Source organism: Chlamydotis macqueenii, chromosome 1, assembly GCF_036417535.1.
Source record: "Chlamydotis macqueenii isolate bChlMac1 chromosome 1, bChlMac1.mat, whole genome shotgun sequence".
Taxonomy (NCBI): domain Eukaryota; kingdom Metazoa; phylum Chordata; class Aves; order Otidiformes; family Otididae; genus Chlamydotis; species Chlamydotis macqueenii.
In genome coordinates, this window is record NC_141556.1 from 50,467,273 (window position 1) to 50,492,484 (window position 25,212).

General features: G+C 33.4%; 1 protein-coding gene across 1 annotated transcript in view; it reads left to right on the top strand.

The window, feature by feature from the left end:
• The window catches only part of CFAP54 (cilia and flagella associated protein 54), a 117,606-nt gene that overhangs the window by 63,450 nt on the left and 28,944 nt on the right, over window positions 1-25,212 (top strand). Inside the window, exons 34-52 of the mRNA XM_086740073.1 lie at window positions 1,157-1,387; window positions 1,755-1,888; window positions 3,407-3,588; window positions 4,285-4,512; window positions 4,708-4,931; window positions 5,028-5,163; window positions 6,851-6,965; window positions 7,981-8,133; window positions 8,655-8,852; window positions 9,738-9,825; window positions 10,284-10,490; window positions 12,073-12,139; window positions 14,266-14,448; window positions 16,613-16,699; window positions 17,723-17,845; window positions 18,564-18,617; window positions 20,023-20,239; window positions 20,590-20,684; window positions 22,230-22,399. Of these exons, the coding sequence (XP_086596199.1) occupies window positions 1,157-1,387; window positions 1,755-1,888; window positions 3,407-3,588; window positions 4,285-4,512; window positions 4,708-4,931; window positions 5,028-5,163; window positions 6,851-6,965; window positions 7,981-8,133; window positions 8,655-8,852; window positions 9,738-9,825; window positions 10,284-10,490; window positions 12,073-12,139; window positions 14,266-14,448; window positions 16,613-16,699; window positions 17,723-17,845; window positions 18,564-18,617; window positions 20,023-20,239; window positions 20,590-20,684; window positions 22,230-22,399 (2,892 nt within the window). The remainder of the gene's footprint in view (window positions 1-1,156; window positions 1,388-1,754; window positions 1,889-3,406; window positions 3,589-4,284; window positions 4,513-4,707; window positions 4,932-5,027; window positions 5,164-6,850; window positions 6,966-7,980; window positions 8,134-8,654; window positions 8,853-9,737; window positions 9,826-10,283; window positions 10,491-12,072; window positions 12,140-14,265; window positions 14,449-16,612; window positions 16,700-17,722; window positions 17,846-18,563; window positions 18,618-20,022; window positions 20,240-20,589; window positions 20,685-22,229; window positions 22,400-25,212) is intronic.

A 25,212-nucleotide genomic window follows, 5' to 3' on the forward strand; every position in this document is an offset into this window, starting at 1 on the left:
TTTTTTTAGTCTTTTTGCATTATCTGTTCTGTAGCTTTTGGAAAACTGTTTCTTGGTAGAAACAAATGAAAATTAATTCACCTCTTATTTTGGCAGATAATTGTATATATTGGGTTAACTCGCTAATAACAGTACCTTCTGACCTAAAACAATTTGTAGTATTCATTACCTGTTGCTTTGATCACTTATGCTTCCAGCAATTATCAAGTAGAAAACTAGAAATATCTGAATATAAGCCATCACATAACTGATTCTGGAAGTGTTTTAAATAAAGAACCTCAAAAAACTATTCCATACACTATCATCTAAATATTTACCTAAACTGTCCATTTTTCCTCCTTGACAGAGAAAACCCACCCTATTTAACATGATTTCCATCTTTCAGTGAAAGAGGGGATACTTAACTATCCTAGGCTTTTTTATTTTTCAGCTGCTCTTGTATCTTACACAATAATATTGCTGTAAAATATAACCCAGGTTGTACATGGTATACTGCTCTGCCCGCATTTTAAAGGTGGAAAACAGGCAGAAAAAAATAATTTAGATTGATGAAGGGATCGGTTTAGAGTTTATAAAAAAGAAAAAAAAAGATATTTGATTTGACTACAGCATTGTATGTGCGCCAGGTAATACAGAATTGTTTGACCTGGCAGAGAAAAAAAATCTATGTCTGGAAATTAAAGCCAGGCATCCACTTTTGAAATAAAATATTTTCTTCATATTGAGGATGATTAGCTATCAAAACACAACAATGAAAAGAATGATCCAAATTTACAGTGTAAGAGACCTTCCACCTCCTGAACAGACTATGTGAAGCACATTGTATTTGCTATAATCTGTTTGGATGATTCAGGTACAAATAACTTCAAACACAGAGCTAAACTTTTTGTAAGTACTAAGACAGATATCTCAGGGAAGTTGCTAAAATATAAGATAGGATTTAATGTGTGTTAAGTGCACTTAAAAAAGGAAAGCACAATTGCTTTTCTTGACTGCAGCAAAAATCCTTTTGCTATAAATACATCATATACTTCTGAGTTAGTACAAGTCTGTGGATATGCAATGGGATACTTCTGTGCATCTTTATGATTATTTTCTTTTCTAGAGCTTCAAGAAAACTGTTTCATTTTTTACTATCTCTTATATTTTGATTTAGGAAATGCAAGGAAGGATTGCAAAAAGTAGCTCGTCACACCTTAGTGGTACTGCTGAAACCAATTGTGAGTAATTACTTAAACCGAAAGAAGTTTCATCAAATATGTCTTGAAGAGATGCCCTGGAGGTCTCAGATGAATATCTATCTGGCAATTGCACACTACAATTTATTTAAAAAGAAACTGGAAGAGCAATATAACTTTGGAATTTGTGGTTCACAGCATCTGGACAGGTATATCTTAGCGCATTATCAATGATTGCTATTAATATAGATTATTGTGTTATTGCCATGAATGCAAACAGATTGAATTAATTTACTATGTAAAAAGTTTTGTTTTCCATCATATGGCAGGTGACATGCACATTTTTCATTGCTCACTTGTCTGATCAGATGAAAATTTTGAAATACATTGTACTGTGCTATTTTGGGTTCCCTATAACTTTTGGCTATGCTTCATTATTTCTGATTCCTAAAGCTGCTGGAAAGTAATCAAAACTCACTTTTGAGAAAATGAATTCTGTGCGTGTATGTAAAAAATCTTTTAAATATTATATCTGTGGTTTCATTTGTGCTTTCTTCTTTTTCTTCCATTCTGCAGGTACAATATTTTGGATCCTGAGATATTCTCATTAAGTAATTCTGGCACTGTAGTGCTGAGAGAAGATGTCGAGAACAACATAGCAGCAACTCCTCCTCTACTTAAAAAGTCAGGAATGACCGAAAACCAAACTTGTAAGAACTGTTAATGGGTGCACAACTGGAATCAGTTTCAACTTACTTTCTTTTAATTTCTATCCTGACCTTTGTCATTAGTTCTCCACATCATCTTTCAAAAAACACTTATGCCAATTTAAAGAGAAGATGTTTCTGGATTTCAGAAGTGTCCTCTGTATTTTCTATTTTTGGCATACATAATATCAAAGAAGTTGTAGTCCATAATGGGGCATTTATAATAACTCTGAGCATTGTTTATTGTATTGATTAAAATGTTACTTTTAATCAAGTGCTTATTCTTTATCCTCTACTTTAGTTACAAGTTTACAAATTCTAATAAATTAGTGATACTAGCTTTTGTTTTGCAGAAGCCATGCTGCCTAGACCTATCAGATTGATAATATTCTAGATTATTCTAAATGTAATGATAATTCTTATCAGTTTCCGTGATTGTTAATTGGTCTGTAGTTTCCTTTAGATTTCCTAACAGGTCAACAATTTCCTGGGTCATTCTGTAAGTCTTTCTTAAAATTATAGACTGAAGTGTATTATTATCTTTCAGTTTTTAAGTAGAATAATCCAGGTTTCTTTCTCCACTGCTTGATCCTCAGTGTTTTCCTGTGGCAGAAGATACCTCAGGGTCAATTTTTTATCTTCTACCATTTTAACTTCAATTCTCTGTCTTTCACATTTGACTATTCTATTATCGCAGCTATTTTCAATAACATCCTTTGAGGTTCCAACAGGAGCTGAAAGGAGCTGGAAGATTCCTTAGGCAAGAATCAACCAGCCTCTTTGCCTTTTCCAAGGAGGTGTGACAAAAAATAGCAGCTGAATTCACTGCTTCTGTTTGCAGCAGCTTACTTTTAGTTATACTCTTTTGTCTTGATGTTTACAAGTCACTGAGAACCGAGTCACTGAATGTTGCTGAAAACTAATGAAAATCCTGTTTACTACCTCCTAGCCTTTGCAGCAATTCTGAATGAAAGAATTTCATTAAGTGCGTAGTTTACTACAGAGTTCAAATACTGTTTAGCTTGAAATTAGCTTCTGCCTGAAACCTATAGCTCAGATATTATTGTATCCCACTACCATGAACATTTGTGTTTCCCCTTGGAGGATATTTGGTGTTGAAGAAAATAATGAAGCAATTATACATATACCACAGAATTTATAAAAAATCTTCCCTTCTCCTTTTAAGAGGCCTCCGATTCAGAAAGGTTCCTGGGAGCTTGCCACATGGTGATTTCTTCCTAAAACTTAACTTCTGTGAGCATTGTGTTTTGGCTTTGAGGCTGAAAACTATTTGGTACACATCATTATTTTGCTCAAACTTTTTTTTTATCCCTACTTCTTCCAATGCTTAAGTAAAAGCATCTTATATTTTAAATATCATAACCTTATAAATATGATAACCTTAACATTGGCATTTCCTAACATTTAAGTATTTAGCTGCCACGGGAAAATCCTAGCTGGCTGATTTTTTTTTTTTTGAGAACTTTAACTCATTTTTAACCAGTGAACTTTTTGTCTTAGGTACAGATAAATCTTCTGAGCACAGCATTAAACTGAGTGGAATAGATACTTCTCAAACTCAAACAACAAATGGTACAGAAATATCTGTCTCTCATTCCCTCAAAGAATACAGCCAGTTTCTGTCAAATACCATTTTATTGGAGCATTTTACAAAAATTTTTTTGCATCTAAGAAGAGCAGTGGTAAGATACAATTTCTTATTAAACATTTTATTTATTATTAAGCATTGCATTACAATACTTACTAATTTCTACATTAAAAAACCAAACATTTCAGAAACTTCAAAAAAACTTCAGTGTGAAAAAGCAATGACTTCTTATCTTCTTCAAAACATCCAAGTACAGTGTATGAAATGTCAGACATATCACCTATCATAATGTATATTTCTATCGAACATTTAATAATTTATATAAATGTTTTATTTTTCATTTAGTCTTTGGAACTTTCCTTCTCATATTTGTTAAATCTTTCTGAAATATTTGCAGACATACCTTTGCCTTTACAGGTCCTAGTGAATGCCGTAGTAGAATAAACACAAGGACAAAAAGGAACGGAAAGGAAATGCAGACTGACTACTCTTCCCATAAACACTTGTAAAACCAAATAAAAACACATGTATAGGCGGTGTGAATTAATTTTTATTTCTTGCTCTCACACCAAAAGCAACAATTAAATTCAATTATAAATTAGTGCTTCTATGAAAATTTCCAAATTAAGGTTCTATAATGCTTTATATAAGTTGAAATGTTGAATGGTCTGTTATTAAGGATGATCCATAGACTGTAATTTTGAAAGATACCTAGGCTTTGCAGTGAAAGAATGAAGCTTTAAATTTCTGTATTTCCAAAATATAATTCTGTTTTGAATTATATGCATAGGTTCTTGCTCACCGTGGTGGCCACTGGACGTTGCTTCAAAATGCTTGTCGAGAACTTTGGAACTATGTGCAAGAATTACAATTGATTGCTGATCATTCACATTCCCATATGGATGCATTTCCCATTACCACAGGTTTTCTTAGGAACACCATCTGGTTGCCATTTTATTTGGCATCAGATATGATCATTGATATGGTAACTGAACTACAAGCAAGCAGCTCTCTTAAGGTAAAAAATATTTTTATTAAGACAGCATACTCTTTGTTATCGCATCATCAGTAGAGATAAATTTCTTTCTCTTGCATTATATTCTGATATCTCCAAGTTACTCTCTGTAACAAGTTTTTAGAGAATCTTTGTAATTTGGTTTGTCCTAAAAACAAGTTTGAAAATAACAGGCAGAATAATGTTTCTTTACTGTAGATTGTGGATCCTGAAGGAGACTTCTGCATTCCCAGTTGTTTGGGAGGTATTATGGATGAGAATGGTGGTTCTAATCTCCATCCACAGTCTCCCCTGGATGATGTGAATGTGGTTGACTTGAAATGGATATGTAATCTGATTCTTAAAACAATAGAATTGTCATATCAAATGAAGAAGTGGGAAGCACTGGTACACATAGCTGTACAATTTAACATATTTACACAGTAAGTGACACCAACTCTAATAAAAACGAAAAAGCAACGCTATATAGTTAAATATACCATTATTATGCTTCATTACTATACTTCACTTTTTTTCAGTGAGAGATACACTGAACAAGTGAGTCCTCTGCTAGTGTATGCTCAGAGGCAGCTACTGGAAAGGATACAGCAACTCAGTGGCCCAGACAGCCATGAATCTCATCTCATAAAATCTCTGTCTGATAATGCACATAAGGTGAATCACGGATTTATTTTTTGGCACTGACTCTTAATGTGAACTAAATATGGAGAAGTACTTTCACTGATTAGATTAATATGGCTTTTCATAATGTTCACAAATAGTAAATTATAATAAATTAATGAACATAATTGATTGAAGTGCATGAAAAAGCTTAGATAACATGATTCCAGCAACAGCAGAGGTCTGGACTTGCTGACCTGGAGAACATTTCTTCCATGCATAATTTATCCATTCCATATTATGAGATTAAATCTAATTTCATGTTAGTTCTTGGTGCCGCTCTTTTAACCTGAAAACATTGATTTGGATATTGCACAATCTTTGTGATTAATTAAAATTAAATACAAAGAGATACTTTGTTTCTGCATTGGAACACTGCTCCTGAAGACCAAAATTACTCAAATTGAGTTAACCCAAACACTGACAATACCAATAAAAAACTTGAAAACTTGATCACCAATAAGAAACCCCTAAGCTGCTCAGCAAGTTCCTCATTAAAAGCTATGGCTTTATATATTTAGTAAACTGATGTTGCCACTTGGAAATTTTTCATGGAATTAGCTACAAAAAAGTAGGACTTTCCTTTTTTTAACCTAAGGTTTATTTCTAAGAAGTTTTGCTAAAGTCAATCGCATGATTGATATTTTTAATATATTTCTATTCCTAATATAAACACGGGACTTGAAGGAAAGGGAGGAAAGTGGGGTCTGGAAGTCCACACAGGTTTGTTCTGAACATGAACACGGGGTGCAGGAGCCACTGCCTTGCTTAGAGAGAGCATGTTGCTGCTCAAGGCTTGCAGGTACTCAGGAGGCACTCCTGGCTTGTGAAGAGCTGCTGAGGTGCTCTGACTTCTCTCTCTGTAAGGCTGTTTCCTGCAGACTTCACTCAAGCTCTGCTGTTCAGAACATGGTCCTTTGTTTAAAAAAAGGGTGGTGTGACAAACCACTACCTACTACCGTAATCTGACCAATGTGGAAAAGTAATCATAGTTTTGAAAGACAGCTTAGAGAATAAAGACTAATGTTAGTTAATAGTAATAAGGATTGTTCCAAAAAGACATAATCAAGTTAGAAATTTGGAGGGTTTGGCTATATTTCACAATGTAGAGCCATTCAGATTGTCTAGAAGTAGCTCTGAATTGTTTCTTTTGCTTCTGAAGTGGTGTAGTTACAATAGCAAACCAAAATGTATATGCTGGATTAGCCCTTTACAGAAGTCTGGAAGTTTGCTTCTGCAGCAGGGTTAGACTGCCTCTGTTACTTGCTTAGAGCTACTTTGTGTAAGCTTATGCAGCATTACATCATGCTTTACAGGCAGTGTGCTCTTTAGGCATACTTACAACAACAAGTTCTTTGCAAGCATGCATCTGTCCAGACAAATAAAGGTGGAATATTTGCTGAACATCAATGAGTTGCTCATGATTATGGCAAATACCAAATAAGATACAAGTTTAATTCATTAACATCTAAATATTTGTATGTTACATCCAATATTTAGGTGTTGCGAATTTTTCACCTCTTACTGACAAGGATACTAGTTATAGGTCACTGGTGTATTTGTAAATTAGTAATCTTTTATTTTGTCATATGACTGAATATTTAGATATGTAACTTTAAGCACCAAATATTGATCTTTCTGAATATTTTTCAATTATCATGAAACAAAACTTACTTTTTAGATGAGTTGCAGAAACTACATAAGGCAGAAATTACAGCTGCCTGTTGCCAATTCTGCTAGTGAACCGACATTTCGTGGAAGCTTTTTCTATCCTGAGATGAAAAATGATTACACAGGTCAGAGCACATTTCAGTACCATGAGTTCTCTTTTCTCCCAAATCCCTTCCTTTTTTTTCATACTGGATACTTCCTTTTGTTTTCCTCCTTATCGTAGGTCTTCCACTGCTCCTTTAATCTGTTTCTTTTAATATAAATTCAGTTTTGTCTTGAAATTTTTATTCTTGATATTTGGATGGACAGTAATGTTGTCAAGACCTTTCCAAATATATTCAGACTGTATCTGAAAGCAGAGGAAAGCAGTTGTCATCCAGATGCCAGATGACCTACAGTATGTTGAGTGAGCTTGCTGGTCTTGGGCCAGTTTTCCATTGGTATTGTTGGATATCCAGCAATATACCCAGAATTTTATGTCAACCTGCACTTTTATTAATAGAATCAATAGAAAAACTGAAGTGAAGTATAAGATGACAAAACATCTCTTTTACCCACAGTTGTTCTTTCCAGTCAGGATTAAAATGTTATAGTCATTAATTAAAGTTTGTAAAGCATAGTTCCTCAGGTCACAGAGATGTCAACGCATTGCACACAAGGCTTTGTGTGGAATTCAGCTGAAGATAGTCATTGAACAGTAACTAATGCTGTATATAAGAAGAGTAGATAATATTATGCATTCAGTGGGAAAAACATGCCAACTCGCAGGTTTGGTGCATAGAAACTATGGTAATTGTAGTAAATAGAATCAGCAGTTGTAGTAAAAGATTTGTTTCCAGAATTCAGAGCAGACAGCTGAGCTAAGGCATGCCCAGGGCAGATGGAGTTTAGGGAATATAGATGTCATGTGATGACCAAAATATAACACTGAAAATGATCGAAATGCTCGCAAGTGTCCCTTGTGGTTAATAATTTTGCTTTAATTCATAATCCAACTGGAAGTAAAGGTGACAATTACATTAATATATTTTAGTTTTGAAGCTGTGGAATTGTTCCAATATATGTTTTGCAGGCTGATTTACTAAAAATATATTCTTATGTAATGCAAAATTGTTCTCCATAATAATTCATTCCTTTTAGATCACAGTCAAGTGAAAGCCCTAGTTTATGTACCTCTTGATGTGAATGATACACTGACTTGTTTTAGAGAAACTCTACAAAAATCTAAATATCACAGCAGAGCACTAAGACACAGCAGAAAACTACTTTCACTATTTCTTGCACACACACAAGGTGAGTTATTTATTGAAGTATTTTTTACTTAATAAAGTGTATATGCAGTTAAAATAGTAAAGAGTGAAAGGAATAGATTTTTTTAAATTCAAGTATTTGTTGTTATTGACAATTAGAAAAACCATGGAATATAAAGTTATATACAAAGCTCTGTAAGCACAAGCTCTAAGCCTGATTTCCTATGATTTGTGTCTCATGGTTGGATGATAATTTTTTTTTCATGCAGCTGTGTCACTTGTCTGTCTGCAGCCAAACCTCTGTCAGAGGACTGATTGGCAGATCTTCTCAAGTTTATTTTCTCTAACAAAGCACGTATTTTCATTTGGTTGCACTGGCCAATGAGTTAAGTCCAATGAGTTTAATTAGCAGATAGACAGAATCATAGCATAGGAAACCAGACAAAAATAAGGTACAGAGGAATTGTACATTTGTTCAAGTAATGTGGTGTGGAAATATTTGTGGTGCTGGAAATAGTATAATATTTCTCCAAACTGATCACATAAATCACTTTTCTGGTCTAGAAAATGCTGGAAGAGCAATCAGCAGACATATACCTTCAAATAGAAGGCTGGAATTTAATGTGGGAGCTGAATTGATTTTTCTACCGACACCATATGACCTTTCTCAAGAAAAATTTAATATCCCCATTATGGTTGAGAGTAAACCAATACCACAGTCACAGCTTCCAGTAATTATCTCTTCCTATGAACAAACAATTGGTAATTTTTTTTCATAAATTTCTGTTTACAGCTAATATGTAATATCATTCTGCCTATCTGTGTTCATCTATGTTTATTCCAGTGTTATATTCCTCTGTTAGACAGCTATAACTGTCTGCAAGCTGGTTTCCAGAAATATACAACCTTTTTCTGTTGATTCAGAAAATCTGAGTTAGAGCCTAGACAAGCCACTAGCGGGTTCATAACCTCAATAGTTATCTCACCTTATGAAAAAGCATTACTTCGGTGCTGTTATACTGATGAATCCCAAATTAAAAATCTGCTGTAATGTTTGGCAGATTCATTTTACTTAAGTTGTCTCCTAGCAAACAGACCTTTCGGATTCTATGCATTTGAATATGAGACCTAATTGCTTGGTTTTCATCATTCTAGCATGGCTTTACATACAGTTACAGCTCAGCACTACTACCTTTCTTTGCTGTACAACAAAATAAGTGAAGTGTAGCAGGTCAACAGATGCCGTAAGTAATTTTATTTGAAGTAAGCTATCCAGAAATGAGTCAAGGACAGTGCTACTGTGCTCTGTGCAGGTAGTGTTGTTTAGAACGGGCAACGGCCCGCTTCCCAGTTTGTCTCTTGAAGAGGAAGTAACTTGAGAGGTCTGAAAAAACAGAAATACAAAAGCTTAGGTAAATAGGTCCATAAATACATCCTACTCTTGTTTGTAAAGTTAACAGAAATAAGAAATTGTATATTTGAAGGTAAAACATGAAAGCCCAAGAAATCTTTAAAAAAATATTTGTGCATAGAATTACATGTGAATGCGTGTCTACTTCTCATGCAAAATTTGTTCAAGATTCAGTAACTGATTTAATGATGTGACAATATTTTCTTTTTAATAATTGATTAAAAAAAAAAAAACAGGAATCCTTGAAATAAGCAACCAGAGAGACCTCAAGGTTCAGGCTCTACATGAACTTGGAAATCTTCACTTTTATGCTGGAAACAAAAGGTACATAGTTATTTGATTTAAAAAGAGCATGGTTTCTTTTTTTTTTAATTGGCATTCATATACACTTCAACTGTCTTGTAAGTTCTCGTGCTGTCCTCAAGTCCATATAGCTTCTTTAATCTAACTCACTATTAGCTATATGTTGAAAGGCTTTTTTTTTTTTCCTAGAAATTGTTTATTTTTCTTAGGTAGCAAATTGCAATTAAGCAAATTAATTAAGCATCTCTATGTGTTTTTAGGAAGTAATATATATTGCTTGACAATGTAATTTTAGTGTAAGTCCCAATAAGTCTGTTGACCAGGAATGGTATCTTTCTGTGTTGTAGAAAGGGTATTTCAGTCTTTGACTTAATCAGAATTAGTTATAACTCAAGCAATAAAGGTAAAATGAAGCAAGTCTTATCTTCCACTTTGGAAAATGTCAGGAATATGATGAGAACATTTTTTATGTGTTACAGAGCTGCTTTTAAATATTGGTGTCAAGCCCTTGATGAAACACTCAATATTGCTGATGCTCTTAACAACTGGCAAGAGTTAGGTTTTCCAAAAAATGCTACAGACTGCTTTGCAGTTGGGAGATCAACTGATATTAGTCAGAAATTTCTTACTCAGGCTGGAGTTTGGGGATGTTTACATGCAGCAGTCTTAGTGGCTAAGATAGCTCAGTAAGTATTTTATCTATATATGTATTTCTTTCATATTTTATACAAATTGCTCATCCAGGACAGTAGGCAGTTGAAAATAATTTAAAAACACTAACGAGTTGCTATCAAAAAAGACTGATCAAAGCAGAGAAATTTTTCCTTTCAAGGAGAAAGTTGCTCTTTCGGAGAATATTGTTTGTTCCCTTTTCTTGAGTGCTCGTCTTTGATCATAGTTGCAGATGTATACTATATGGAGAGATCACTGAAATAAAACAAAATGATAAGAACTCATAAGCGTGAAGATTTCACAGTCATATTGATTTTCAATTGAAATATCACATCTCCCAAGTCATTGCACATATTAAATATTAATGTATCTTAAGAGCAGATTTACTGCCTAAAGTACTCATTTTCTGGTGAATTACAACTAAATGAGATTTGAATCACTGTATTAAAGTCTACCATCAATAAATATTTCTGTCCAGTGCTATTTGCTGGTAAAATACTATGGATGTAATTCTGAACTGTTCCTCAATGTATCGTGCAATATAAAAATATACAACATATAAAATTTAGGAATATCTAAGCCAGGTCTAAATGACCTTAGAAGCATTATACCCGTGAAAGGGCATAGCTTCATCTAAGTAAACTGTCTTACCTGAGAAGCAAGCCATATTAATAGCACTGCAAAATATCTGTAAAACAAGGTAGCTTTGAAAGTATTAGCATGGGTATTTCAGGATGAAATGACATTGTCACACTCAGAATTAGTGCCCAAGAGGAAAAGGAGTGAGCTTAGGTTGATTCTAAACAACAGCTCTTCTAATTCTGAGCTGTGGTGCAGTCTTAGGTCCAATTAGGCAAGACCCAATCCCTAGTTGTTTTTACAAGTGCTTGTGGCACATATTTGCTGCACTATATACTATACCTTGACTGCTAATATGTCCATTCCAAATCCTTGCAGGGATCTGAATGGGGCTGTCTTCTTGGCTTCTCCTTCAGGTGGATCTTTTCTATTCAGACCTGGCTTGGACTGTTAAACATCTTTCCCTTGAGTTGCTTTTTCTAAAGCAACTTAGTCTCAGGCTGTAAAATGCAGATTAAAGGATACTAATATTGTACTAAAGATTTCTGTCATTGTAGATCAGAGGAGTACCCTGCTACCAGGATGGTTTAAAGCTCTAGTGAGATACTGTGTGGCATTAATTTAATCTAGCTAGACACCTACCATGTGAAAGTTCATGTGCTAGTTATCCTAGGCTTCCTTTATGGAAAGAAATACACTTTAAGGTGTGAGTTGCTTGACCTTTTTTATCTTTCTAGTTTTGTATGAGATGAATTTTGCACTCAGATTGTTTGTTTCTCTCCTTTAACTTTAAAGACAATCTAGGCAACTCCCTTTGTCTAGGTGTCTCTTTGGTCAAATGCTTCTTTATCTGCATGGCATGGCTGAGCACCTATCTACAGAACAGGCAGCTCTTTTCCAATATGGAAATATCTAGATTGTCTTAGTATCATTATTATTATACTAGATCAAAAAAAGAGTTTGAATAATTTATATTGATGGGCACATTCATATTTCCTATTATTTGTTGTACTTCAGGTATATGACAACATCAAAGATAAGATTAAGAACTAAATACTGCTGTTTTTCTGCTATACTTTTTAAGGTAAGAATACAATTTCAGTTAGAATTAATGAAGTTGACAAATTGCTTCTAAAATTTAAATCTCAGTAACCCTCTATTAAAATATTTCTCTTTTCAGTTTGATTGTAAAGGAAAACTGAGATCAGAGGTAGCTGACAATTTATGCACATTAGATTAGATGTTTTTATTCTCTGATTTTTAACATTATTTGTGTATTATAGCCCAAAAATTATCACTTCAGTAAGAGGCTAGTGTCTCAGAAATAATGAAATACAGAAAAGTGAAGATGGCTAAAATATTTGGCAGTCAAATAAATTTTTCTTCTTTTGAAGTGTTCTGCTCAGGAAGAGCTGGATGACATCAACAATAGCAGAGTGGTTTCTGTCACATTTTTACAGAGTCTTTGCAGATTGTCATAAATTTTCGACCAGGAGAACAGACTATTCAGAAGAAGTTTTTGAATCTTTTTTAGCATTGAAAGATATTGGTTTGTAATACTAAAATCTCAACTCTATAAGAAGTTTGCTCTAAAAATAGAGGATAGTCAAAATGATTCAGTTTCATTTACAAAGAAAATAAAATCATTAAAATTAAGTTTGCAAACTTTCAGAAACCAACTATAGAGGAAAAAAGGATTTCAGTTTGCTTTTAAAAGGAAGTGTTAAGATACCAGTAACAAAAGTGATACAGGAAAAAGAACTGCCAGTAATACTCCACTGAGATCAATGCTTACTCATCCCAGTGCAGCATCAGGAAGTTAGTTGGCTTCTTCCAAAACAAACCAATGACACTTTCTAACATCTTGGGCCAGAACTAGTTGTGACTGTACTAGTCCATGTTTAAAACCTTGTTAAGTTCAAAAAAGGGAGAAAAAGTTGAAGAAACAAAGGTAAAGGAGATTTTTGACTAGCACTGTAATTGCTAGTGGTACAAAGCTGAACAATTTCGATTCCTCCTTTTGACAGAAATAGTAGTAAGCATTTGTTCCAGTTGTATAATGGTAGGAATAATTGTGACTTTATCTGATATTAATTGGGATAGGAGCAGCTTGCAGGGTGAGTGTCTTGAAAAACATAATCAATTACTGTCACTGTACGTTGTGAAGCTGAAGCCCATAATTTTTTCCTTGACTTGGAAAGCTTTTATAATCTTATTTAAATTCCACCTCTGGTATAGGCTTTAGGCTTGTTAATATCTCAGATCTGAGTATGCAAATGCCTATTTCTGTAGCATATAATTGCTAATTACAACAAGATAAACACAATTGGGAAGGAATACCCAACATCAGAGACAATGTTAGTACTCCTCCCTTTTTAAAGGAGGAACATTTAAGTTATTTCCTAAAAGTTCACATCAGTTTTAAGTTACATGATTTAAGCTGCACTAGCTGACCTAGTTAAAGGCAGAACTAGGGTACAACTAACTTTTAACTGGCCTTGAAGTCAGCAGCTCTCCCAGAAACTATAGCTAAGGTGCTGGCAAGGCAAGGACTTAAGGCTAAGTAAAATCAAACTGGCTTTCTTGCCTTGTGGGGAAAAGAAAAAGATTTTTCTTCTGATGAAAGACATTTTCCATGAAACATCTTTGAACTGGTAAATATCTGTTTGAACATATCCACAGAATAATCTCAACAATTTTTTTCCTATGCATTTTCCTTGATTATGGAGATGTTTGAATAAATTATGAAGTTCTTTCTGTCTGTTGATCAGAGGCTTATCCTAAGGATTATCTAAGAAGTCTTTGTGAGAACCCCTAGTATTTTCCAGTGCTTAGAGATTTATTTGGGATGCTTTGACTTGGAATCTGAGAGAAATGTCATTGGTTCTTTAGGAAGATTTTTCATTATCTGGAGAGTACTTCCTGAGGAATCTTTCATTTTTTTTTTCTACACCTATATTATTTTTTCTTTTCCTTATTCTATGGAATACTGTCCTTAGACTATTTGCAGCCTTTTTCTTTTCCTCCGTCAAGTTCACAGAGTATTTTTTTCTAAAAAGATTTTTCATGGTGTTGCCTGAAAACAATTGGATAGTTAAGACATTGACTGCTATTTGTGAAGTCATTTATGAGTCTCAAGGGTTGGAGTTTTAAAGTGTTTCACTAATGCCTATACATTTTTCACAAATAGTTCATTATTATTACTTTCAGACCCTGTTTAGAGCTTCTCTTCCACATCCAACATCTGACTGTGACTTCGCACAATATGAAACAAATATGCTTATTCCTGGTATCGACTTGTTCTCTGATCGCTACCGAGCTGATATCTCTACTGTAGTTGCAAGTCTGAAGTTCCTTATGTTTGAACTACATTGTGCAAAACAAAATTTAATAGTAAGTATTATTTTTATACTCTGGAATTGAATATTAAGACATCAGATCTTATTTTTTTGGTGTGGGTGTACTTATAAGATACCTCAGAAGCTCTAGCAAAATACCTGTATGGTCAGGTTCTGTAGCACTGAGATAGAGGCAAGGTGTATCTTGCTGCCTATAATTTTCTGAATATACAGGGTACTTGTTTATTAAGGAAGATGACAATACATGGTCCACTTAGCTTAGGCATTTTAGAGGAAATTTCCTATTATATACAGTTTGAAATACGCTGTACTGAGAATTACTTTAAATGCAGTATGTCCAGAATGCTTTCAATAATTTTACTTTCACATTCGGTAAATAAAAGTCCCTTCTGTGTTTCTCCTTCTCATGTTTTCTTATTCCTCTGTATGGAGCGTTTTTACAGCTTCCCTCTTATTTTGATCATGTGCTTATTTCCTCCATTTAATGACTGACCACTTCCACCTTAATCCAACTTCTTTCAAAGGTGCGGTGCTGTACGTTGGAATAAATAGATTGAATTTCTTACTAGCACTGAAAAAGGTGCAATTCTATCTCTGTTCCTGTTTGGTTGTGTATACTCTAACAGATTTTTCATGTCAGGTGATTATTGTATACCTCTATAAATCAACTCTCTGCATGACAGAAAATTCCCCAGCAGAAAAAGTAGATAGTTTTCTGCTACTCTGATGACTTGAATCCATTTGTGTAAAGGTCCTGCAAGTGGATGAGCCAGTGCAATGGAAGAGAAAAGATCGCGTGGCTGGCGGCAGAAGAGTAAGAAAAGGTTAGGGGGTGGAGATGGAAGAGGAGTTAGAGAGGAGGAGGCAGCAAGATGTTACCTCTTTTTTGTCAGCAAGCCATTCATTGAATTGATTTCTTCTGGAACTTCAGGCTACGTGTCTGTCTTACCTCCTGTTGTTGCTTCTTCCCATCCTACTTTACTGGAGTTCACTTTGTTATTAAGCTTTGTCTAACTGCCCTCTATGGGAGATCAAGTGAGATCAAGGAGCAGACAGTTTCCTGGAGGCAGGGAAATTTAATTTGACTGCTTGCTTCACATGGCCATGCACATTTTTGATTCTTTCTGCACTTGCACTAGCAGAATATAGATCCGGGTCATAGATCATGGTCAAAGCAATTGCAGTTTCTGCAGGATGAGAGCTTAATTTCCACTGAATGCTTAATGTGTGGGAATGTTTTGGATGGTGGGGACTAAGCTGATTTGACAATTAAACAAAAACACATCAAGAATAAAGTTTTATGAAAAATAAGACTTCAAAGACTAATTTTGTTGAACTGCTTGAAATATCAATTGGAAACTGTCTAGGTACAATTAAAACATTTGCCTCAGGCATTTGTAATCCAAATTCAGAAGTAATAAGCTACTTTATGAAAAACTAAAAGTGCATTTGACAAGAAAGTAGCAATGCTATTAGCATTTTCCAAGCTCAGGGACATTTTAAAGTGAAGAAAAATGTACAATAATTAAATTTTGGAAGTTCTTTCCTTTTCAATAAACAAATAAATCTGTTAGGAAATAATCTGCTTTTTTTTCTGAAATATTATTATATTATTAACATTTTCTGAAATATTAAAACTCAATTTAAAAATGTTTTTTTTTGTTAGTTGCCCCTACAAAAACTTTCAATTTGAAATGAATGCAAATAAATTTGCCAGTAAGCCTCATCACCATCCAGTTTATTTTACCATTGCTATCATTTCACTTGGACAATTGCAGAACTTAACTGTATTTATTTTATAAAGCTCATAGAATTCTACTATTCTGTTACACTGAAAAAAATATGACATCAAAATGCAGACAGTTTTAGGAATCCTTTACATCAACATCTTTCCAGTAGGTTTACTCACTCATCGTATAGTAAAAAAACATTGAACACAGAATAATTTAGGGAACTTTTACTTTCTACATTGTGAATCATATATAAGATAGCATTAAGGGGTTAGCTTTAGCCAGCTGAAGAACTTTTTAACATGTTCATCCTTCATAGAATGTAAGAAAAGTAGTGGTGATATGTCAGTGAAAGCAGTACTCCTGTATTATCTGCATATTTGTGATTGATACATAATTGCAATGTACATTTCTATAATTGTACCCTTTATGACATTTATAACTAGATGACCTAATATTTTCATACAGATTTTACCATTGTTCACCTTATACCAATACTTTGTTTCTGAGATTTGTAAGGACCCAGCTAAATGTATTGAAGGAAGAATCTTCAAGGTAATTAAAGAAACGTTATTTTTATCACAGCATATTGTATTTCAAATAAACTTTTCATTTCTTTGTTAAATGTAGTCAATTTAATATTTCACCACATATCACTACCATGAAAAGTAATGCTTTAATGTTCAGCTGTTGCTTAGTGTTTCTCAGTACAACAGATTGTAGAATAGGACTACTTTCTAAATTGAATTATTATTTATATTCTTAATTTCAGTAAGATGTGGAGTTATATATACAGTTTTACTGTTAATGTCCTACATAGACTGTTAAGTACTTCCATAATTTCTTTCTACTCTCCATTTAACAAGCATTCTCCTTAAAGATATGGTAATAAGATTTTCCCTCTTAGATCCAGACTTTTTACTTGGTAATTTTTATCTTGTTCCACCATTCTTTTAAATGTTTTCTTAAGTGCAAAACATAAGTGATTTTTTGTTCACAATGTTCACTTCTGGATTTCTTACCAATATCATAGTGGAACTGGGTTGTCAGACTTCTGGGAACAGACTTTTGTAATTTCACTAATGTTTGCTTGTTGGTTTTGTTTTGGGTTTTTTTAATGCCTTGGTTCTTTTTAAAGGAATCTAACTTGTAGTAAGAGTCAAAGTATTATTGGTTTTAGATATTTTCAGGAAATGCTTATATGGGTTAGGGAGAGTAGCTGAGTACTACGAGACTAAGATGAGTAAAACCTATGAAACAGATGTTGATAAGGGGCTGATCTTGAACTTACACTCAAAGCTCTAGCCAGATGAATTAAGTTCATCTCCTTTGTCAGGAGCAAGTTTTTGAAGAATATGTTTCTAATTTTTTTTTTTCATTTTTGTTTTTAAAAGTGAAAGACTCATCTTTGATATTTCACTTATTAGAAAACATTTCTTTTCATTGAACAACATTCTCCACCAATGTACTATTCCAGTAGCCAAATATACTTGAAAATTACCTTTGAATACATTTTATTTTGAGCAAAAATAATAATTGAAAAGAATTTAAATAAAAGGCTCTGTTATTTTTTCACAGATTAAAGTACTTACAGATATAGGATTTTTTACAGAGGCCTTTCATGAACTGTCTTTGCTTAACTGTGGAGAGAGAATTCCATGGAAAATACCTACAGGATACAGAAAAATTGAACAAATGAAGGTAAACACTAGAAAAGTACAACATCAAACTGTAACATTCAATTCTTTTCATGAAACAGCACATACTCCATGTCTGCAAGTTATAACATATTCCTTAAAAATCCCTAAATTTCTTTCAATAGGCAGCTCAAATAGTAGGCAGTGAATGGCATTAATTTCTCTCACTGAATAGCAGGAACAAAAAAAAATTTTGAAACATATGTGCTGCCTGGTTTACGCAAGGAATAATGCAGATAATACTGTTGAAAAAATAATGTATAATTTCATATGTAGACATAAAAAATATGGATAAAGTTCTTGTCCCATTAGTGGCAAAATATTTGCAATCCATTCACAGATCTGTGTTCTGGTGAAAAGCAGAGGAGGCGTGTGATAATTCTGCAGTTAGATTTGGGATTCAAAAATGTAAAAATATAAAAGCAATTGGTGGTTGGTGTTTCTAGAGCTCCTAGAATTTGGAAAAGGATTTCTGTTGGTTTATGCTTTTTTCTCCCCTTGCTTCAAGTTGAAGAATCCTGGTGAATCGCATAGGAAGTGTAGGTATAGTTCTGGGTCTTGGGTTATGGTACAGAAATGTAAAGCCAAGTAACTGTTGGTGTTTTCAAAGCCCTCAGACTGTAGTTGGAAATGCACTACACTTGTCCACTGCTCTGCTAACTCGCTTATTTCATGCTCATATTGTAACACATTACTTATTTTTGGTTTTGTCCATTTTACAGGCCTTACAGAAATTTGACTCCTCAAAATCTCTCCTGACTGTTACAAATTTACAGGTAAAAAAAAACAAAACTGAAAAAGCTAAAAATTTTATGCTAGACATAAATATTTTTTTTCTCTGACATCAGTTAGAAATTATTTGGTAGAGAAAATATACTTGTTATTAGTAAAAACCAGTAAATAGAAAACATATTCTCCTCAACATTTTACCATTTCTTAAATTTTAAATGTTATGGTTGACCTTTCAAGGGAGAGGCAAGTACCATTATCACCATCTTTCAGACAGGAGACCTAATATGTACAAATCTGTGACTTGTCTGTGCAAAGCATATTAGTAGAATTACTCAGGTTTTGTCATGATATGTAAGGTATGGTGTTTATCCTGCTAAAATACCAAGAACATCAGTCATCTAGCCTTATAATTTCTGTCAATCAGAGCTGTCTTCATAGATTTGTCCTAATTCAGATTGGGATTGAAGTACATTTCTGGGGAAAAAAAAGAGGAGGGGGAGAGAATCTGTAAACCAGTTAATGAACAGTCATTTCTTATTTTGATTAAAGTTACATGTTCAACAATAAGTTCTTTTTTTTTGTTTTTCAGTTTTATTGATTTTCTTTCCTTTGCCTTGTCACAGATCCATTGTGCCAGTAGGTGTAAATGTTAGCAGAATGTGGAAAAGAAGCTGTATCATAAAAACAAACTGATAAAGTAGAAAAAAACCCACTTTTTCCTCCACTTTTCCCTCTTTTGTTTACAGTAAGCTTGTCTGTCTCCTACAGCAGTCGATATTAGAAGACAGAAATGAGATGTCTATCTTGACAGCTTTTGATCTCACTTGTTTCAGATTTATTTTGAAGTTGTGCTTCATCTAAAGCTTTTGATTTGAACACTTCGCATTTTATATGGGACTCTTATTGGTCTCCTTATGATTTTGCAAAGCTGTGTAGACTTTCAACTTTTAAATTTATTAATCTAAAGTGAGAATATTAAACTTGAGATAAAACAAGGATGCTATAATGAATAACAAAAAAGATTCTATGAAATATGCTAAAATGGTTTGGAAACAAGGTTTTTTTCCTTCCTTAATCTTTCTAGTTAGGGTGAATTGTAACAACAGACTTTGAGTTGAGATTTCTGAACTACAGATTTACCTACCTATATTTTGTGACCACCTTACCTCCAAAGGTGTTGTGGACAATGCAGAAAACTAGAACTCACACAGAGCAATAGCTGTAACTTCAGAAATGCACTTTCCTCTGAAAAACTGAGGCTGTAGCAAGTACTAAGGGGTGAATTAAGTTTAGAAAGGAAAACAGCAACTCATATGCTCATTAGCATATGACTAATATTATTCATGTTAATTGTTGATAAACAAAATTATTAATAGAAGCAGAATATGCCTTGAATAAGAATTTAAAATATGTCATTTCAAATAGTCCGAATTGTTAACTTTCTTGTAGGTACTGGAAGACATATTTAATTGGAATCTGTCTTTAACAGTGGTGCCACTGTGCAACGAACAAGTTATGAATAAACTAACCTTAGCTAAAATGCATTTCATCATTTGCCTTTCTGCCACAATAAATAATATACCTGAAAAAGTGGAAAAACACATCTATTCAGTTGATAACAATAGCTTGGAGGAGCCAAGCAGAATTACAACATCAAATGTAACAGGTAATTATAAGGGTGGTGGAAAAGTGCATTTATTCTACAACTTGTTTCAAGCATAGTTTTTTTCACTTTTAACTGCATATGCATTAATGTGTTATATTAGAAACAATATTAATATTAAATGTTGCTGGAAAAATTAGTTATTATTGAAAGAATAAGCATTAAGATTTTTCAAGGATTTTTAAGCTAATATCTCTAATATTATTCGAGCTGTATTCCATTCTTCCTCATGTATTTTGATATTGAAAGTCCCAATTACAAATAGAGAAAAAAGAGGCATATTCTTTAAATTACTGAAAATGCTTTGGTTCTGCTCCTGTTATCTTAAATTTCATTTGAATTGTATTTGACAGTTGATGCAGATGAGAATTCAGGACAAGAGGAACAAACATACACAATGGTGAAGCTCGTTGACTGTAAAGATGAATTAAATACAGCCAGGCTGAAGGTAATTTCGGTCTTTAAGAAAAAGGGCTTAAGAAACTGCAGCTTATTCCAAAAACATTTCTAATGCTTTCAATGTAATAGAAATTATGATGGGAGGATGGCCTGAATAAGGGGGCTAGAAATTTCGTTTCTAATCTGATTATAATCTTACTAGCCATACATGAAGTCTTCGTGGTTCAGTGTAGTTTTTCAAACCATCTGGCTTATTCTGTCTAAATGTCCATTGGAAATATTGTCACAATCAGATCTCAGTATGAATGTTTCAGCAACAAGGGTGAAGATTGAAAGGGATTTCAAGGATAAAATAATCTCCTTTTAGAGGCGGTGCCTGCAGAATATGTCAGAGACTCTTTGATGGGTTAGTATGCTCTAAACATAAATGGAAAACCATTCTCTACCATATGTGAAATGTCTCAATTTTTTCATATTCCTCTTTCTGATACTTTATTTTGGAGAAAACATACCACAGCTTATTAGCTTCTTTGAAGGGGCTTTTTGTTTGTTTAGTTTTGGGTTTTAGTTTTTGCTTTGTTTTGTTTAATTGTAAACTTCATGCTTGGCAGTTTCACGTCACTAAAGGACCAAAAGTTGGGGCTGGACATATTCTTCTTTCAGAGAGGTCTTCCACTTTGGAAGTATCTACTTTTGGCCATTGTTACAAATGAAGTAATGTACAAAATACATCCGGAGAAATGGAGGATGATTTTGTATGGCAATTGGTATATGCCACACACTATAAACTTGAAAGTTTTGGTAGAGCTTGACAATAACTTGAAAATAACTAAAATAGAAATGTTGAATTAATGTGAATGAGGCTTGTTTAAGAGGCATAATATATTCCATACCCTTCTGATTTTTCTTTAACCATTCTATTATTTTGATTTTTAAGTAAGCTCTGAATTCATTGAGGAACCTGGTCAAAAAAAGAAATTGGGCGATACAAACCTTTGAATTATTTTTATATCATGCCGAAAGCTCCACAGTTGAGATTTTATTTAAAACTATCTTTCTTTTAGATTTGGTTTTCACAGCTTCTTACAGCTTTATTTGTCAGAAAGACTGTAAATCATAGCTGAACTTTCAGGATAGATACTGCACTCAAGGATCTGTGAAAGTATAGCTAGAAAAGAATGTAATACTTCTTGCAACATCTTTACTACTTTATTTTAATATTGTACATTATTATTTAAAATTACTAAGCATAGTAAGAAGTATAGTATAAAATTAACAAGTATAGCTGTAAGATAAAGATAGGAATGAAAAAATATTAAGTAATATTGCTAAGCCGTAAAATATGTAGTTAATCATAAATTGTGATAGTACAGGCACAGTTAAGATGTTGCTACTTTCAACACATTGAATCTGTAAACCTGAAGAAAGCAAAATTAACCCCCTAGGCTATTTGTAGAAAAGGCATATTGTATTCAAGTTGGTTTATTTTAGGGTGCAGTGATAGCAGGCTGTAACAGAATAAAATACTTTTAAAGAATTTTTTAATTTCTTTCATTATTTTTTTTAAATCATACAATGCTATGTTCTTCTCTAGGGGATTTTATTGACAGAAGCTGAAGAAAGTCTTAGCCATCTTGTGCAGAACATAGAGGACAAATATGATGGGGAGATATCTCGCTGTTGTGCTGAAGATTTAGAGGCTCTTATTGAGGCCAAACTTCAGCTTGCTGCTATCTCTCAGCAAAGGCATCAAGCAGCTTTCAGGTAAGTAGTATTATGAACAACTTTATGTTGCACAGCCTTGACTAGAAAAGATTAAAAAAAAAAGCAGCAATTTTTTATTTGAATCATTTATGCCTACATTAATATTCTAAATCTTAGTAACCAGCCATAACTACCCCACTAGTATATCTACAAATATAAGTTTCACTGGTTTCATTTGTTATTATTTCTTTACTTCACTTTTTAAAAGATCATCAGTTATTGGCCTGTAATTTCTCTGTGAGGTGTTTTTCTGACAGTGTTATACAAAATAAAAGAAAAAGCTGCCATGTTCACTGTTTCTGTTTAAGTAAAAGTATGGATATGGTAGGTCATGTGTTTTTTATAATTTTAAAGTGTACAGCACAGCACTAATGTTATTTCTGAACTACTGAATTCTACTTTGTTTTAGAATGCCCTGTGTTACTGCCCTAAAAGAACATTTCCTCCTAATGTACTTATTGGTGTAAAATTGAAGTGGTAAAATATTTTTTTTAATTAATTTGATTAAAAAGCATTGATGTAACATTTAACATATTAGAATATATAATTTAGCAGGCATTAATTATATTGTTAGTGATAGTGTGCAAAATAGTGTTGTATTTGCATGATCTGTCGGATATTTTCTCCAAATTATAATTTCCAAATTCTGTGATTTTTTTGAGGTTCTGATTTCTTTTGGAGAACTTAATGAAATTACATTTGTGCTGTTCTTTGAATATATGAAGCATACAGAAATACATTAACTCTTTGTAGATGTTAAATTCTGAATATTGTTTTGATATTGTAGTTAGGAGGAGTCTTCTGTTTAGCATACCTCTAATTTTAAATTAATTTGTGTAAGAAGAATAATAGTTTAACAACAAATTTTTATTAGTGTCAAGCTTTTTTATCTAATTTTTTAATAGGTCAAAAAATCTTTGAGGATACTAATTGTTGACTAGAGACGCAGCACATAGAGATGTAGCACTGTCATTTGCCAGACTATATTGAGATTAGGCAGAATGTAATCAGTATTTGTAACTTCTGTGAAGTCTAATCTGACTAAACACATCAAAATTATTACAGTAAATCTTACATTATAGTGAACACCAAGTAAAAGCAAAATTAATATTTTTTTTTTCTTGGAATTCTGGTGGAGATTGCTGTAACACTCTCACTGATGAAGTGGTAGGTGATTCAGTTGGCCAACAGATAAACCAGTCTGAGTGTTTGGTTTTTTTTTTCCTTTTTACCCAATTAACAAAAAATAAATGTTTTCTTCTATGTCAAAAGCAAACTATCTTCCTTTTCCCAGCTGTCTTAGGTGAATAAACACAGCTCTAAATCAGACAGTCTTTAAATAGCACAATTCTTTTTTAGCTGCTATGGTACAGCAATAAAAAAAATAAAAATAACAAGGACAAGAGCTTTACAGTGCTGTAGAGGCTACTGAACCGGAAACAGTAAGAGTACTGCAGCATGGTCTTTCACCCAGGTTTGTTTATGTTATTTTAAAAGATAGAAATTTCCCAAAAATCCAGATATTAGGAGTGTATAAAATTATTAGTAATGTCATTAGTGAAGATGTGAAGTAAGAATTTGCAGGCTATTTGTGGACATTTCTCGTCATGAAATATTAATCTATTTCAGTGCCTTTTGAATTAGATTAATTTACCATAAGTTTGTCAAAGAGAAAACAGCAAATCACTGGACAGTGATCTCATGCTTTTGAGTGCTATGTGAATTTTACAAAATTATTTTATTAGTAACTAACAAGCAGTATGCAGACTTCTGGAATATCCTGTGCATAAACCCAGTTTAGCTTGACACTAGGCTTGGTAAAACCTCTATTAGTAGAGTTCTGACCCAATCTTTCTCATCCTGCTGAACAGGTTCCAGTATGCAAGCCATTTTCAGTGCAGGACCCTGTCCTAGAGTGCAGTTTCTCTCTTGGCTTATAACTTCTCTTAGACTGAAGAAACTTTTTTTAGAGTATCAGGGGTTCCAATGCATGTCAACCATTTTATGGATCATTTTTTTGGACTTTCAAATTTTTGATGGGTGTTTAATGGGCCTTATATATTGATAACTGTTGGATAGCAGGAAAAAAAAACCCCACCAACAAACAAAGCAAGAGTTTGGGTTTTTTTAACCTATTTTACAATTTTATTGCACTGCCATCCATGGAAACTGCTGATATATCTGCCTCAGATACAAATGAAACATGCCTTCAGACAGCTGAATGTTTCCTGTCTGCCAGCCTAGAGATCAAACTTTGCATGATATTACAGAAATTCATCATTTTTTTTTCCTTTGGTGAAATGACTTAGTGGTGAAATTGTTATAGTCAGCTGTACTTTCCTATTTTGATCATCTTGTCACTTTCTGATTCAGCTGATAAAAGGATGTGTATTTTGTCAAGGGAAATATATAGACACATCACTCTTGCTGACAGCAGAAGAGGGTCACAAAAATTTCATCAAGAGAAGCTTCTACATTACAGCCTCTGTCTTGCAAGAAATTTATGCCTTAGAATAAGTTTATGTATAGGACTAATTCCATTCATCTCAAAGACAGTACTTACATGGTGCCCTCCCAAAATATGTCAGGTTTCTAAATACCCAAATATGTGCTTGTCTGCTTATGTGAATATATTACTGCTTAAACCAGTACATATATGAAGTTTGGGCTTGTGGTCTACATTTTACTCATGAAATTTATATGTAAGCATGTAGGTAAAAATGGCCTAGTTTTCAGAATTGCTAAATGTTGACAACAGTTAACTGGAGGCAATGATGCTCAGGAAGCTAGGTTAATATTCCTTAAAAGCCTGT